The sequence below is a fragment of the Sitophilus oryzae genome, unplaced genomic scaffold (genome assembly GCF_002938485.1).
Source record: "Sitophilus oryzae breed Bouriz unplaced genomic scaffold, Soryzae_2.0 scaffold_1743_pilon_pilon, whole genome shotgun sequence".
In the NCBI taxonomy this organism is placed as follows: domain Eukaryota; kingdom Metazoa; phylum Arthropoda; class Insecta; order Coleoptera; family Curculionidae; genus Sitophilus; species Sitophilus oryzae.
Window position 1 is genome coordinate 1283208 of NW_022146439.1, and position 12720 is coordinate 1295927.

Sequence of the window (12720 nt, forward strand, 5' to 3'; positions counted from 1 at the left end):
TTTTAGAAAGTTTGGCGTAGAATATTGAACATCCTGTGTGATTTACGATTATCATATTTAAAGCAAAGTAAGAACAGACCATCTAAAGTAAATACCTAATATAGTCTTGATTTCAGAACAGTTCTTGTATTTTTAATATTTTTTTAAGAAGGGCTGCAAAAAATGTATATTTTTGATTTATTTTTTAATATCTCTGAAAACTAAAACTATCGAAATATATTTACTCATATCTTAGGATTATGTAACGTGATCTGAAATGAAACCAAAAATGCAATAATATACAGGGTGTTCCATTTAAAAAAAATCATCCAGATCCACTCACACTTTTTTGAGCCACCGTATAGAAGTTAAAATATTTTCCTGAAATACATCTTGGTACATACTTTAGATTTGCACTTCTACAAAATTCTCAAGTTTTTTATTCTAAGAGCTACAGATGCCCAACGCACTATTGCCGGACCCTGTATATGGATACAACTAAATCAAATTCAACCAATAAAATTAATATCGTATCGTCGTATCGTCGGATAACGGATGCATGAAAATCAAGCTTGACACTGCAAGCTGTTGCTAGGTTATTCTATTAATTTTAATTGAATTCTTTGGACATTGTGAATGATTGTAAACTCTTAAGTATAAAGTATAATTAAACCCACTAATTTCGGGGCTCTGAGCTTGGTACATACTTTAGGTTTGCACTTATACAAAATTCTCAAGTTTTTTATTCTAGGAGCTACAGATGCCCGACGCACTATTGCCGGACCCTGTATATGGATACAACTAAAGCTTGATTTTCATGCATCCGTTGTCCGACGATACGATATTAATTTTATTGGCTGAATTTAAAGGCTTCGATTGGTTAACCGTTTCTAACCAATCAAAGTCTTAAAATTCAACCAATAAAATTAATATCGTATCATCGTATCGTCGGATAACGGATGCATGAAAATCAAGCTTAACGCTGCAAGCTGTTACTAGGATATTCTATTAATTTTAATTGGATCTTTTGGACATTGTGAATGATTGTAAACTCTTAAATATAAAGTATAATTGAACCCACTAATTTCGGGGTTCTAAATAATAATATCTATACATCTCGCTATAAAATATTTCAAATTATTTCGTACGACACTGTCTAATGCCGAGAAGGTGTTCATCGACAAAATATTGATGAAGCTCCTAACTTCTTTAAATGCGACCACTCTAGTATCACAGGTAGCATACCGTGAATAACTGCTAATAATTTTTTATTACCGTCATAAACCTATGTTCTAAACGCCTTAAAAAATTATCACTAATAAAAAATTATATAAGCATAAAAATATGTGTCCTTCATGAGATTATAATTATAACAATCGCCTATATAAAAACAAAGTTACTAATTTTTTTCTTATGACAGCGAATATATAATTTGTAATAATCACAAATAAACACAAATAATTATACTTAACGCTGCTTGGTAACTGATTATCAACACGATTGCAAACTAGTACTAAGTGTTGTACTTAACACTCAAAATAAAACACAAATATTATAAATTAGTATCTATAATTTCGACAAATGCAAATATCTGTACATTCGATCAAGGTATATAAAATAAAGCGTATATCTTCTTCTCTCAAAAAAGTAAGATTTAGACTTTTCCAGTAAACATATAATATTTTTTATAATGTTCATATAAAATTTTAAACATTTCCGTCGAAGCGTTTGATAAGGTCCTCATAAGATAAGACACAGCATGATGGTCGGTTAAAGATACCAAACTGTATACACAGTTGTTCAAGTGAAGCTACAAAAAAATATATTTTTTAATACATTTAAACCTGACAATCAAAATACTCACCTTAACATTTGGATAAAGATTTATTTGTTCATATCTCTCTAAAATATCTGCAATTAAAAACACAGCTATCCTGCTCATATCTTTCTTGCAAGCGACTAAATTCTTAGTCAATTTCTCCAATTTATGAGCACAGTCTGAAGCTTTTTTAATATCTAAAGAAGTTTCACTCTGATCGGAATTGCTTTTATCGCATAACACTTTTAAAATAATTCTATATTGTTGTAAAAACGGTGGTAATCTATCCATTATCATTGCATTTCGATGTTTTAATAATTTCTCCAATAATGAAATAGAACTGGTAAAGATTATTTCAAAATTATAATTTTCCGAAGTGTTTAAAATTGTAGCGTTTATTAAAAATAAGTCTACAAGAGTCGGAGATAACATACACTAAAATATTAAAAAAAATATATAAATAAAAAATAAATTTTGAAAAATAACCTTACATGTTGCGTATAAATAATATTTTCTTCTAAATGTATGATGTCTTTAACACATTCGGTATCCACTTTATTTGATCTCAATAAATTCAAAAGTTTTTGAATCAGCTTTTCCAAAATTTCTTGCCATATTTTCATTTTAACTGGATTAATGTTACAGGTTAAAATAGATTCCCAAATCCTCAGTTGTCTTGAAAGTAATTTATAATTTTTGTCATTAATGTTATGTTCCTGAAAATAGTGATTGTTTTACTATAGATACCGTATGAACGAAAATAGATGGCGTCCAAAAGATTGGCTGGGAAATACCGATCGATGACATTTCCATATAAATTAATGACAGCGATCTTCATTTTATAGCCATCGCTGACACCTTTTTTTTTCGATCATACGGCATAAAATTACTTAAATGTATGAATTCTAAAAATCTTAAATTATAGGTACATGTGGTCACTATAAAATATGCATAACATACATTAATACATAACATACATTTAAAAATATTTTTATACATAAAGTGGTTTAAACTTAATTTCTCAATAAATGTGTAGTTTTGTAAATAGACAACTATTAGACCGAGAGCTGGCTACATAAAAAACCTTATCATCGTTACATGGCTAATTTTTCTTGTGAACTCTCCTCATGTGTAGCCATTATGAAATAGTCATGTCTGCCAGCGCGATCCCGGGGCTTAAAGCGGAAGCGGCCAATCGAGGGTGAAATTTTGACACTAAAATATTATAAGGTACACGAGTTATAATTGCCAAAGCTGCCAAATTGCTTTTATTTATTATTAAAAAACGTGGAAAATTGTTAGCAAACATTTTTCTCGTGGCTAAAATGCAGGCAGACAACGCGAAAGAGGCATGAAATTTTAACAAAAAAAAAATGATCGCATACATGCATGCCGATTGGCGGAATGTCAGATTTATTTACTTAAAAAGCCGTATGCAAAAGGGCAGGTGAAAAAAATCGTGGCTCAATCAGCTGTAGACAGTTATCAAAAGCGCGATATCACTCTACAGGGTGAGTCTTGGATAAGTGCAAATATGTTCAAGGCTGGTATCTCGACAAAAGAAATATATTTTCTCTTTACCGTTTTTCAAATGAGTTCAAAATAACCATTCAAGTTTGAAAATTTAAAAAGACATTTTTAGAAAGATTTATGAGTCACCTGTTTTGTATTTGAATCCATTTAGAAAGATTTATGAGTCACCTGTTCTGTATTTGAATCCATTCTTTTAGTGTCGTAACAAGGTCGTAACCATAAAGTAAAGCCTAAGCACGGTAGATTAAAAAATTATACCGTGGGTAAATTTGCGGTGAACAGGCAGTTGTACAAAGTTTTCTAAAATATAAAGGAACATTTTTGAAAAATGCACGATTTTCAAGGCGGGTAGCGTTCCCTTAAAGCGCTAGAGTAATATTGCGCTTTTGATAACTGTCTGCCGCTGATTTAGCCACGATCTGTTTGTCTGCCCTTCTGCATACGGCTTTTAAAATGAATAAATATGACACTCCACAAATCGGCATGCATGTGAGCCATATTTTTTTTTTTCAAAATTTCATGCCGGTGTCCTTTCGCGTTGTCTGCCGGCATTTTAGCGACAAGAAAAATGTCTGCCAACAATTTTTCACGTTCCTTAATAATAAATAAAAGCTATTTTCGCAATTATAACTCGTGTACCTTATAATATTTTTAGTATCAAAATTTCACCCATTCGATTGGCCGCCCCCGCTTTAAGCCCCGGGATCGCGCTGGCAGACATGACTATTTCATAATGCCTACACATAAGGAGACTTCGCAAGAAAAATTAGCCATGTAACGATGATAAGGTTTTTTATGTAACCAGCTCTTAGACTATATATAGTTTTTGCTCAGCAGAATTTGATCAAGTTCTGTATTCTGTCAAAATCGGCCCTTCTGTCGGTGCACAGACTTTAAATTCTTTACTCATTCTCAAACTAAAACTTAAAAATGGAGCGAAGCGGCAACTACGTCACAGATATGCTACATAACGTATAAAATCCCATAAAGTAATAAAAAAATAAAATGCAACGGACAAAGAGATAAATGGGCAATGTAATAAAGAAAACAAACATCAAACAACTGAAAACTATGGACGCCATACACAATGAATATCGATTCGAAATTGTACTGTCGGACTATCGGCAGTTTTCATTAGTGATGGGATCACTCGAGTGAAAAATACTCGGTCATCCGAGTAATTATATCCTCGGTATGTCTCGAGTATTTTTGTCGATCCTCGAGGATTACTCGGCACGCAACTAACATCGGGGTGGTGTACCGGGTACCGTCCTCGCTGCTCGCGACGATACAGGCGATTTACGATTTATGCTGAAACCTTTTATATAGAGGACAGAGGATAACCGTTTAATCATTTGCTCGCATATCGCTCGCAATAATAGTCGGTTTTCAGAGTAGTAACCTGCATTTTTGAACAGAAATACATTATTCATTCTTGTTTCTTGTTTAGATGGGATATATTAATTATAAAGATTTTTTCTCCATACTTTATATTTTAAGATTTATAGTTTTTGTAACTAAATGTAATTTATTTGTTTTTTAGATTAATTTGTAAAAAACCTTTGCTTGTAGTTGTACGTTGGGATACTATATTCTGATGAAAGTATAATCGAAATTTAGTGTGATGGAATGTAGATATAAAGTGAATGATTTGCGGAATTTGCCAACAAGAACAATAACAATATTGCTGTATATTTTATTTCATTTTTTTTTCAAACAATTTTTAAAGTGACAGCTGACTCGGCCAGAAGCCTTAAACTCGGCCTAAAGTAAAATTTTATTAGTTAATATTTTTCTATTATGAGGGTTCACAAGAGAAAGAGGTTGAAAATCCGAAACAATCATCATTAACAATTTTTTTTTGATTATTAGTTAAGCTGTGCCCAAACAATACAGTTGGTAAATTCCTTACTCTAAGGTAAATTCAATTTTAAAACTGCATATTATGTCGCATAAAAACTTAAAATATGCACAATAACACAATACTATTTCAATTTATTAGGTACTACAGATTATTTTCGGTGAAAGTACGCTATTAAAAAGTAAAACAAAATATATTTTTTATCTCAATCACCTCAAACCAAACCGACCGCCGACAAATAAACAATAAATAACGAGCCCTTTTTAAAAATCCGCACGTATTTCCTAGAATTACTTGGTTTCATTTGGCCTGAAAGTGTGCGAAAGGTTGCCAGATTAGCCTCAAAGTCGAAGTTAAAGAAACAAAATCAGCACAATTTAAAGCAAAACCTATGAAAATTTTATTTCCCACGTGAAATTATACACGAACATATTAAAAATTATTAAAAAAGTGTTTAAAATAATTAGTATTTATTTGTATAACAATATTATTTAAGTCATTCAAGTACATGGCAACAGTGTGTTAAAAACAGAAAGCAAAATCACTCACACCCAACGGTGGTTATTAATTCATGTTTCGACCGAGATATACAGAAAAATTTTTTGATGACGGAGGATTCCTCGGATGATCATCCGATTATTGGAATCCTCGAAGATTGAAATCATCCGATTTTTCCCAACACTAGTTTTCATCTCCTTTTTTTATCTATGATTGGCAGCATACCTGTGACGTAGTTGATGACGTTTCCAATAATGGTGGATCGAGTTACGAGACAACCTTATCTTTTAATAACCTTGGAAATGACGGTAAATAGTAGTAGTAGTAATAGTAAATGAAAATAACAGTAACAGATATTGTGTTACTGTCAAATATACTGTAGTTATTATTCTTAATATTACCTATTATTCTTAATATTAAATTAATTCAAGAATAAGTAAGACAAAAAAGACTAATATTATTATACGACAAATGCCTTTATCTTCATACTTACAGTAAGTTCAAGTAAATCCTTCAGAATAATCTCAAAACTTTCATTTGGTATTAAAGTAACAATTAAGTTAATCAAATGTGAATATTCATCACCGACATCTACTGTTTTACAAGCATTCCATACTTTCAAAACTATATCATCATCTACACTATTTAATTTCTGTTTGTTGTGCAGAATTGCTGTAAAGAGTATCACACAACCTCTTTTATTTTCATTAGAGATATTTTCAAGGGAATAATTTATATAAGTTGGCAACTTTTCTGTTAATTTTTCTAATATTTTAGCATCCTTTTCTGTTGATAGGTAATGTTTTAAACATGCGCTATAGGCTTCTATAAGGTTATCTGACTTACAAGCCAATTTAACCATTTTACTGAAAATCTTATCTTTATAATCATTTACCACTTCTTTTGTTGCAAGGTCCATCCTAGATTTCTTTATCTGTAATATCCAGGAATTAATAAAATCACAATAAGCTAAGTAATGTACCTACTCTGTTTGCAGCTTGTATTACTGTAAAACTTGCACTTAGATATTTTTGTGATTCCAATTTTTTTATTAGACATAAAACAGTAGGTTCAAAACTTTTTATAGATTCTGCACTTTTAAAAAGATTATCAATTACAAGTGAAAATATATTATTGTGTCTTTTAAAGTGTTCTAAAATATTGATACATAAGGTATTACTATCAAGAAGATCTGTTATCTGAAACCTATAAGCTTGAAGCATGCCTGGAATATAAATAAAATTTAAAATAATAATTACAACAAAAAATTGTTTTTACCTATCATAATATTTTCGCAAAGAGTGTTTAATTCTTCGGTACCAGACAATAAATCATTGTGGAGAGCATATAAATAGAGAAATACTAGTTTTTGATTATTTACATTACTGTAAATTATTGGAATCAGTTGTAAAATTTTTAAATAACTTAAAATCTTTGTTTCTTTTTTTGCAATATCAAATTCAATTGTATTGCCATTTTCAAGAACTTCTTTGATTTCTTGTATTACCTCAAGTTTGCTCTCCGTATTATTTTTTAAGAATATGTCTTTTGAAATAGCAGAAAATAATTTTGCGCTTAGTGATTTATTGGACTCTTGATCATGTTTTCTTTTAGTTTTAGTCAATTTACTTATTTTAGTCATTATCACATAAGCGACGGAATTAGCAATTGTTATTGATTCCTGAATATGATGCAGCTCAAGCAAAGCCTTGTCTTCAATTAAATGTTCTGCTACAAATACAAGAGCATTTACATCCATTTTTGGCAAAATAACGTTAACTGCAAATTTATCCAATAATAAATCCTTCCATGTATCTTCTAAATTATTTTGTATCCTTTTCACTATGTTTAATACAATGTCTTCGTTGATATCCTTTTCAAACAGTAACATTGCTCTGTATTTTTGAATAAAAAGTTTTTGCTGCAATATCAAAAAGTTACCAAAGTTACCAAAGAAGGTTTTTTGTGCAGCTAGACCTGAGGTTAATAGTTGCACAGACTTTCTAATGTTAAAATTTGTGAAAATAGTTGTAATTTAAAAAAAAATATTTCACATTTCGAAGGCACCTGGACGGCGTTTTTTTCGATCATATGTTATTATAGTAATTATAGTAATATAATAATAATAGTAATTATAGTAATATTTTTCGATCATATGTTATTATAGTATAATAACATATGATCGAAATAAACGTTAATATAACTTACCAATAATCTTTTGCAAGGATATTCACCAAAATTACTTATCCTCTGAGATATTAATTGCCATTGTAGTACATCTAAATAAGAGTGCAAATACAATAAATTACAAGCTGTGTAGGTATTATCCATTAATGTAACCATTTTCACCTCATTATTAATGGAATAATAAGTTAATGTCATATAAATTTCAGCCCAAACATATGCAATATTTAAAAATGTACGCATAGTAATATGATTCTAAAAAATACGAAGAAAAGTTGATAATAATTATTTGTGCCATAATAATATCTTACATGCTCCTGTTTTATCAAGCTATTGCCAAATATTTTTAAAATATTTTTTAACTCCTCCAAACCATTAACAAATTTAATAACAACGTTCTGTGGAATAGTATGATCAGCCATCTTAACACTTTGGAGTAATTGGCAGATTAAAATCCCAAGAATTTCAATAAAAATGAGCTTGAGGGAATCTATTAAAATAAAATTTATAAAATAATTAAACGCTAATAAATTTACTAAAACTTACCAGTTTCATAAGATTCATTTAAATATTCAGTAACAGAAGAATTCAAATGAAATATAAAGGTTTTCACTAAATTTATTATTTGCCAACTGGCTAAACCACTTATGCAGTTTGTAAAAGACTGAAGAATATTTTTGGAAAAAATACTACTAACAGTAACATTAGTATTTTTTGGTACTAGAATATCATGTTTCCCATTGAACAGATATACATTTTCAATATTATCCAGATATTTGTGTTTGTTAATTAAAGAACCTTTAAATGCTTGTATAACTTTAGCAATAAAATTCTCAATTCTATGTAGTTTTGAAAATATTTCAAATACACTACTTACTGCTTTTTCATATATTTCAACGTTCTGTTCATTATTTGCTAGCATGAAGAAAATTACTATTTCATTTATTAGTGGTTCAATAACCAATGGATTTATTGTAATTATTCTCAAAAATATTTCATATACAGTTAATGTTGGAATTTTTAAAACAATTAATGACTTAAATACTTTTCTCAGAAAAGAAGTAAAAGAAATTTTACAAATTGCAATATCAGTAAAACTTTTTTTGCTAATAACATCTAATAATATCAACAGCAACTCTAGAGATTGTGAGAGAGAAACTAGAGCGACAAATTTAGTAGAATTTATGTTGAAATCAGATGATAAATTAAAATTTAGAAAATTAAATAAAAATAGAGCAAACTTGTAAATTAAATTAAAATCACTATATGACTCGCAAAAGCTATATATGATTAAATTAAAATGTACATTTAATAAGCTTTTATTCTGGCTGTAAACAGACATTAGATGTTTAAGAATATTATGAAGAAGTGAGCCTTTCTCAATGTCTTGTCCTTCTATATACTGACTGAATAAACTATCTACCTTTTTAACATTTTCATTAAATATACACTAAAATACAATAACAGTTAAAGAAATCTTTTAAATATTAATATCAATTTTAAGCCTACCTTCTGTACCACTTTACTGATTTCCTCAAACAAAACTATGTGCTCCTTAAACTGTACAGCATAACTCGCACAAGCTGGAAGGAAATATTCTAAAAAATACTTTCCAAATTTTTCCTCGCTAATAAAGTTCTTTGGAAACAAAGTTGGGCTCCTAATAAATTCAATAAACTGAAGAGGGCAATTAATATTTCCAGCAACTTTGGATAAAAATTTGAAATACGTTTTTAAATTGTATTTGAAGAACTGCTTAAATATTCTATGGTTAATTAATGATAAGGCTGCATCTTTAATTAATTTTCTTAAAAGAGGATCTTTAGATTCAGACAGTTCTAACTTATGTAAGAAGACCTAAAAAAATAATATTAAATAATAAAACCATAAAAAAATAATTATCATTTCTGTAGATTAGCTTACATCTGATATTTCTACAATATCATCATAGTATATATCATTTTGTACCAGGTCCCTAAATTGATCTGAAGACAACCATGTTTGAAGAAGTATCCAAATATCAGTATCAGATGTACTTATATTATTAAAAGCCCATTTTATAAGTTTGGTTTCTTTGTGTAGTATTGGTACTTGATAAGATTTAAATGCTTTGTCTGCTATTCTCATACGTTTGGCGATTGGTTCAGAAGAATCACTCAATGTGTTTAAAAGATCTGAAGACATAAATCTATCTTATTTAAAATACTTAGATTAATATAATATTTACATTCCAAGTTCTATATTATATAAGTATTTACCTTCTGATAGAACCATGTTAAATCAAATTATTTTTTTAAACACTCAATATTTCAGGCACGTGTATATATGTTAAAAATGCCCCTAAAAGCCGCTAAAATATTGTCCTTTCCATATTAATTTATTGTTGTATATGCCATACTTTCTTTAGATAAATTATTTTTCTTTAAAATTGTTTTAAATAAAATTTTTAATATTTTAAAAAATACATAAAAATACTAAATTTAGTGAGGTTATGTATTTATCAGGGATGTGTCAAACAAAATTTTAATTGGTAGTTCAAAATTACTAATAGTTCAAATGTACCTCAAATAAGAGATAAGTACCGGTCGTTAACAAGTAGTATGTGGGAAGTGTTTTAAATACCTATTATAAATAATAGCCTTGTGTATATATTTTTATATAAACAAGGATAATATGTATTATGTAATAACATTTTATTCTCGCAAAAGTCTCAAAGCATAATAAATTAATACGATATCATTTCAGTAGCTTGATTTAGAAAATCATATATTAAAAATTATATGATAACGATTTATATGTCTTTGCTACCGACTTACTTTGGTTCTCTATGGTCAGTTATCTATTTTTTGACATAAAACTTTTTCCATTGACATTTGACAATCCTGACGTTTCTTCAGTATATTCTGTGGTTTCTTCCTTTTTGTTGTGTGCAATGGCGCCGACGTAAGTTTTTATTAGAATTTCGATATCTAAAATCATCTTTTATTATAAAATATACTAAATAATATTTCCTATTAAAATGTTACCACTGTGTAACGATCTTTTTAGATCATTTTATATTTTTATTCAATCTGCTTATGGATAGTTACGAAAAACCATTGTTTATGAAGTCATGTTTAGTGTTGGTCTCGAATCCTATATAATTTACATTTTTTTCTTTTAGTATAGAAAAGAAAACGAAAACTGTTAAAGGACTGCCCGCAGTTCCCGAATCGGTTTTAAAACACCGTAAGAGGAGGGCGGCATCCCGGGCCCAAAGATTACAGTCTGAAATTAAAAAGAAGTCTGATCAGATCAAGAAACGTAAAGAGATCTTCAAAAGAGCCGAACAATATGTTAAGGAATACAGGTTGAAAGAACGCGATGAAATCAGGCTTGTTCGCCAAGCTAAAACTAGAGGAAACTTCTATGTACCTGCACAAGCAAAATTGGCATTTGTGATTCGTATTAAAGGGTAAGTTACTATTTAAATGTAGTATTATTTCAATGTTAATACGTAGATGAGTTCAATGGTGGTCTTTGTATCCATGAAATTCCACTTTCCATGTCATCTTAGATAATTAGTTTTTTGTTCATGCTTATGTTTAATTTATAACTGAAGCATTGTAAAGAAAGCTAACAATATATTCAAAACTAAATTGTCATATTTATTGTAAGTGCATTGTGTTATCAATTTTTTTTTTTAGTATAAACAAAGTTTCCCCTAAAATCAGGAAGGTTTTGCAATTGTTCCGCTTACTCCAAATCAATAATGGAGTATTTGTTAAACTAAATAAAGCCACCATCAATATGTTGAGGATTTGTGAACCATACATTACCTGGGGATATCCTAATCTGAAATCTGTAAGAGAGCTTATATATAAGAGAGGATTTGCCAAAGTTAATGGACAGCGTATTCCTATCACCAGTAATCAGATCATTGAAGACAGGTTGAGTAAATCTGGAATTATTTGTGTTGAAGATTTGATCCATGAACTCTTTACTGTTGGACCTAGTTTCAAATATGCCTCGCACTTTTTATGGCCATTTAAGGTAAGCAATTTAATTAAATCTAAACACTTGTTTTAATGTGTAAGGTAAGGTTTTTCCATAGGATGTATAGTACAATTGTTATATACTAAGTTTTTGCATATTTATTTAAAAAATATGTATTTTTTTGTATATGTATGATTTTTTTTAACTTATAATATTAAAAGGAATGTATATCTGATCATATAAATATTTAATGTGTAAATTTAAAACTATTATTAAATTTTCCAGTGGTAAAGGTAATTTCTACACAAGTAATTTTTTATTTACAGCTCAACACACCAACAGGTGGATGGCGTAAGAAAACTAATCACTATGTCGAAGGTGGTGATTTTGGTAACAGAGAAGATAAAATTAATGAACTTCTCAGAAGAATGGTTTAAGCCACTTAAAAGTTATTTCTAATAAATTATAGAAAACAGAATGTTGTTTTATTTCAAGTGTTTTATTTAGCTCTAAACATTAATTAATACTTTTATAATGCCCATAAACAAATATTGCTTGGTTTAATATTGGTTAATTTATTATAATCATTAGATTCAAAATAGCATGGTTATAGGAGAGGGAATAAATTTCGAAAATCAGTTTATTGAATGAAAATACCTATAAATCAGTATCTGTTAATAAAATGTTTAAGTACATGTAATAAAATAAGAGTCGGGAACAAAAAGCTCTAGCAGCCCTCGTTTGAAAATTCTTTTATTCAACGAAAAAATCCCTTTAGATTGAATAAAAAAAATCCATTTTAATTAGAATATTTTTATTTTTTATAAATATTATATATGTACTATATTTATCATATAAAAATAAATCATAT

At 29.0% G+C, this 12720-nt stretch overlaps 2 protein-coding genes across 2 annotated transcripts; one reads left to right on the forward strand and one right to left on the reverse strand.

Annotated features, from left to right (window-relative positions):
* Positions 1-1534: 1534 nt before the first annotated feature.
* LOC115881831 lies at positions 1535-10336 on the reverse strand. The gene is made up of 12 exons (XM_030899517.1): positions 10133-10336; positions 9798-10048; positions 9384-9731; positions 8421-9324; positions 8186-8364; positions 7899-8129; positions 6969-7611; positions 6677-6915; positions 6184-6624; positions 2290-2514; positions 1844-2233; positions 1535-1789 (listed from the first exon to the last, which is right to left on the reverse strand). Exons 1-12 carry the CDS (start codon positions 10146-10148, stop codon positions 1634-1636), a joined length of 4023 nt encoding a protein of 1340 aa, XP_030755377.1. The 5' UTR covers positions 10149-10336; the 3' UTR covers positions 1535-1633.
* A 398-nt stretch (positions 10337-10734) lies between these two features.
* Positions 10735-12327, forward strand: LOC115881844 (60S ribosomal protein L7). Its single transcript, XM_030899537.1, has 4 exons — positions 10735-10817; positions 11038-11328; positions 11561-11906; positions 12176-12327. Exons 1-4 carry the CDS (start codon positions 10807-10809, stop codon positions 12284-12286), a joined length of 759 nt encoding a protein of 252 aa, XP_030755397.1. The 5' UTR covers positions 10735-10806; the 3' UTR covers positions 12287-12327.
* The last annotated feature ends 393 nt before the right edge of the window (positions 12328-12720 follow it).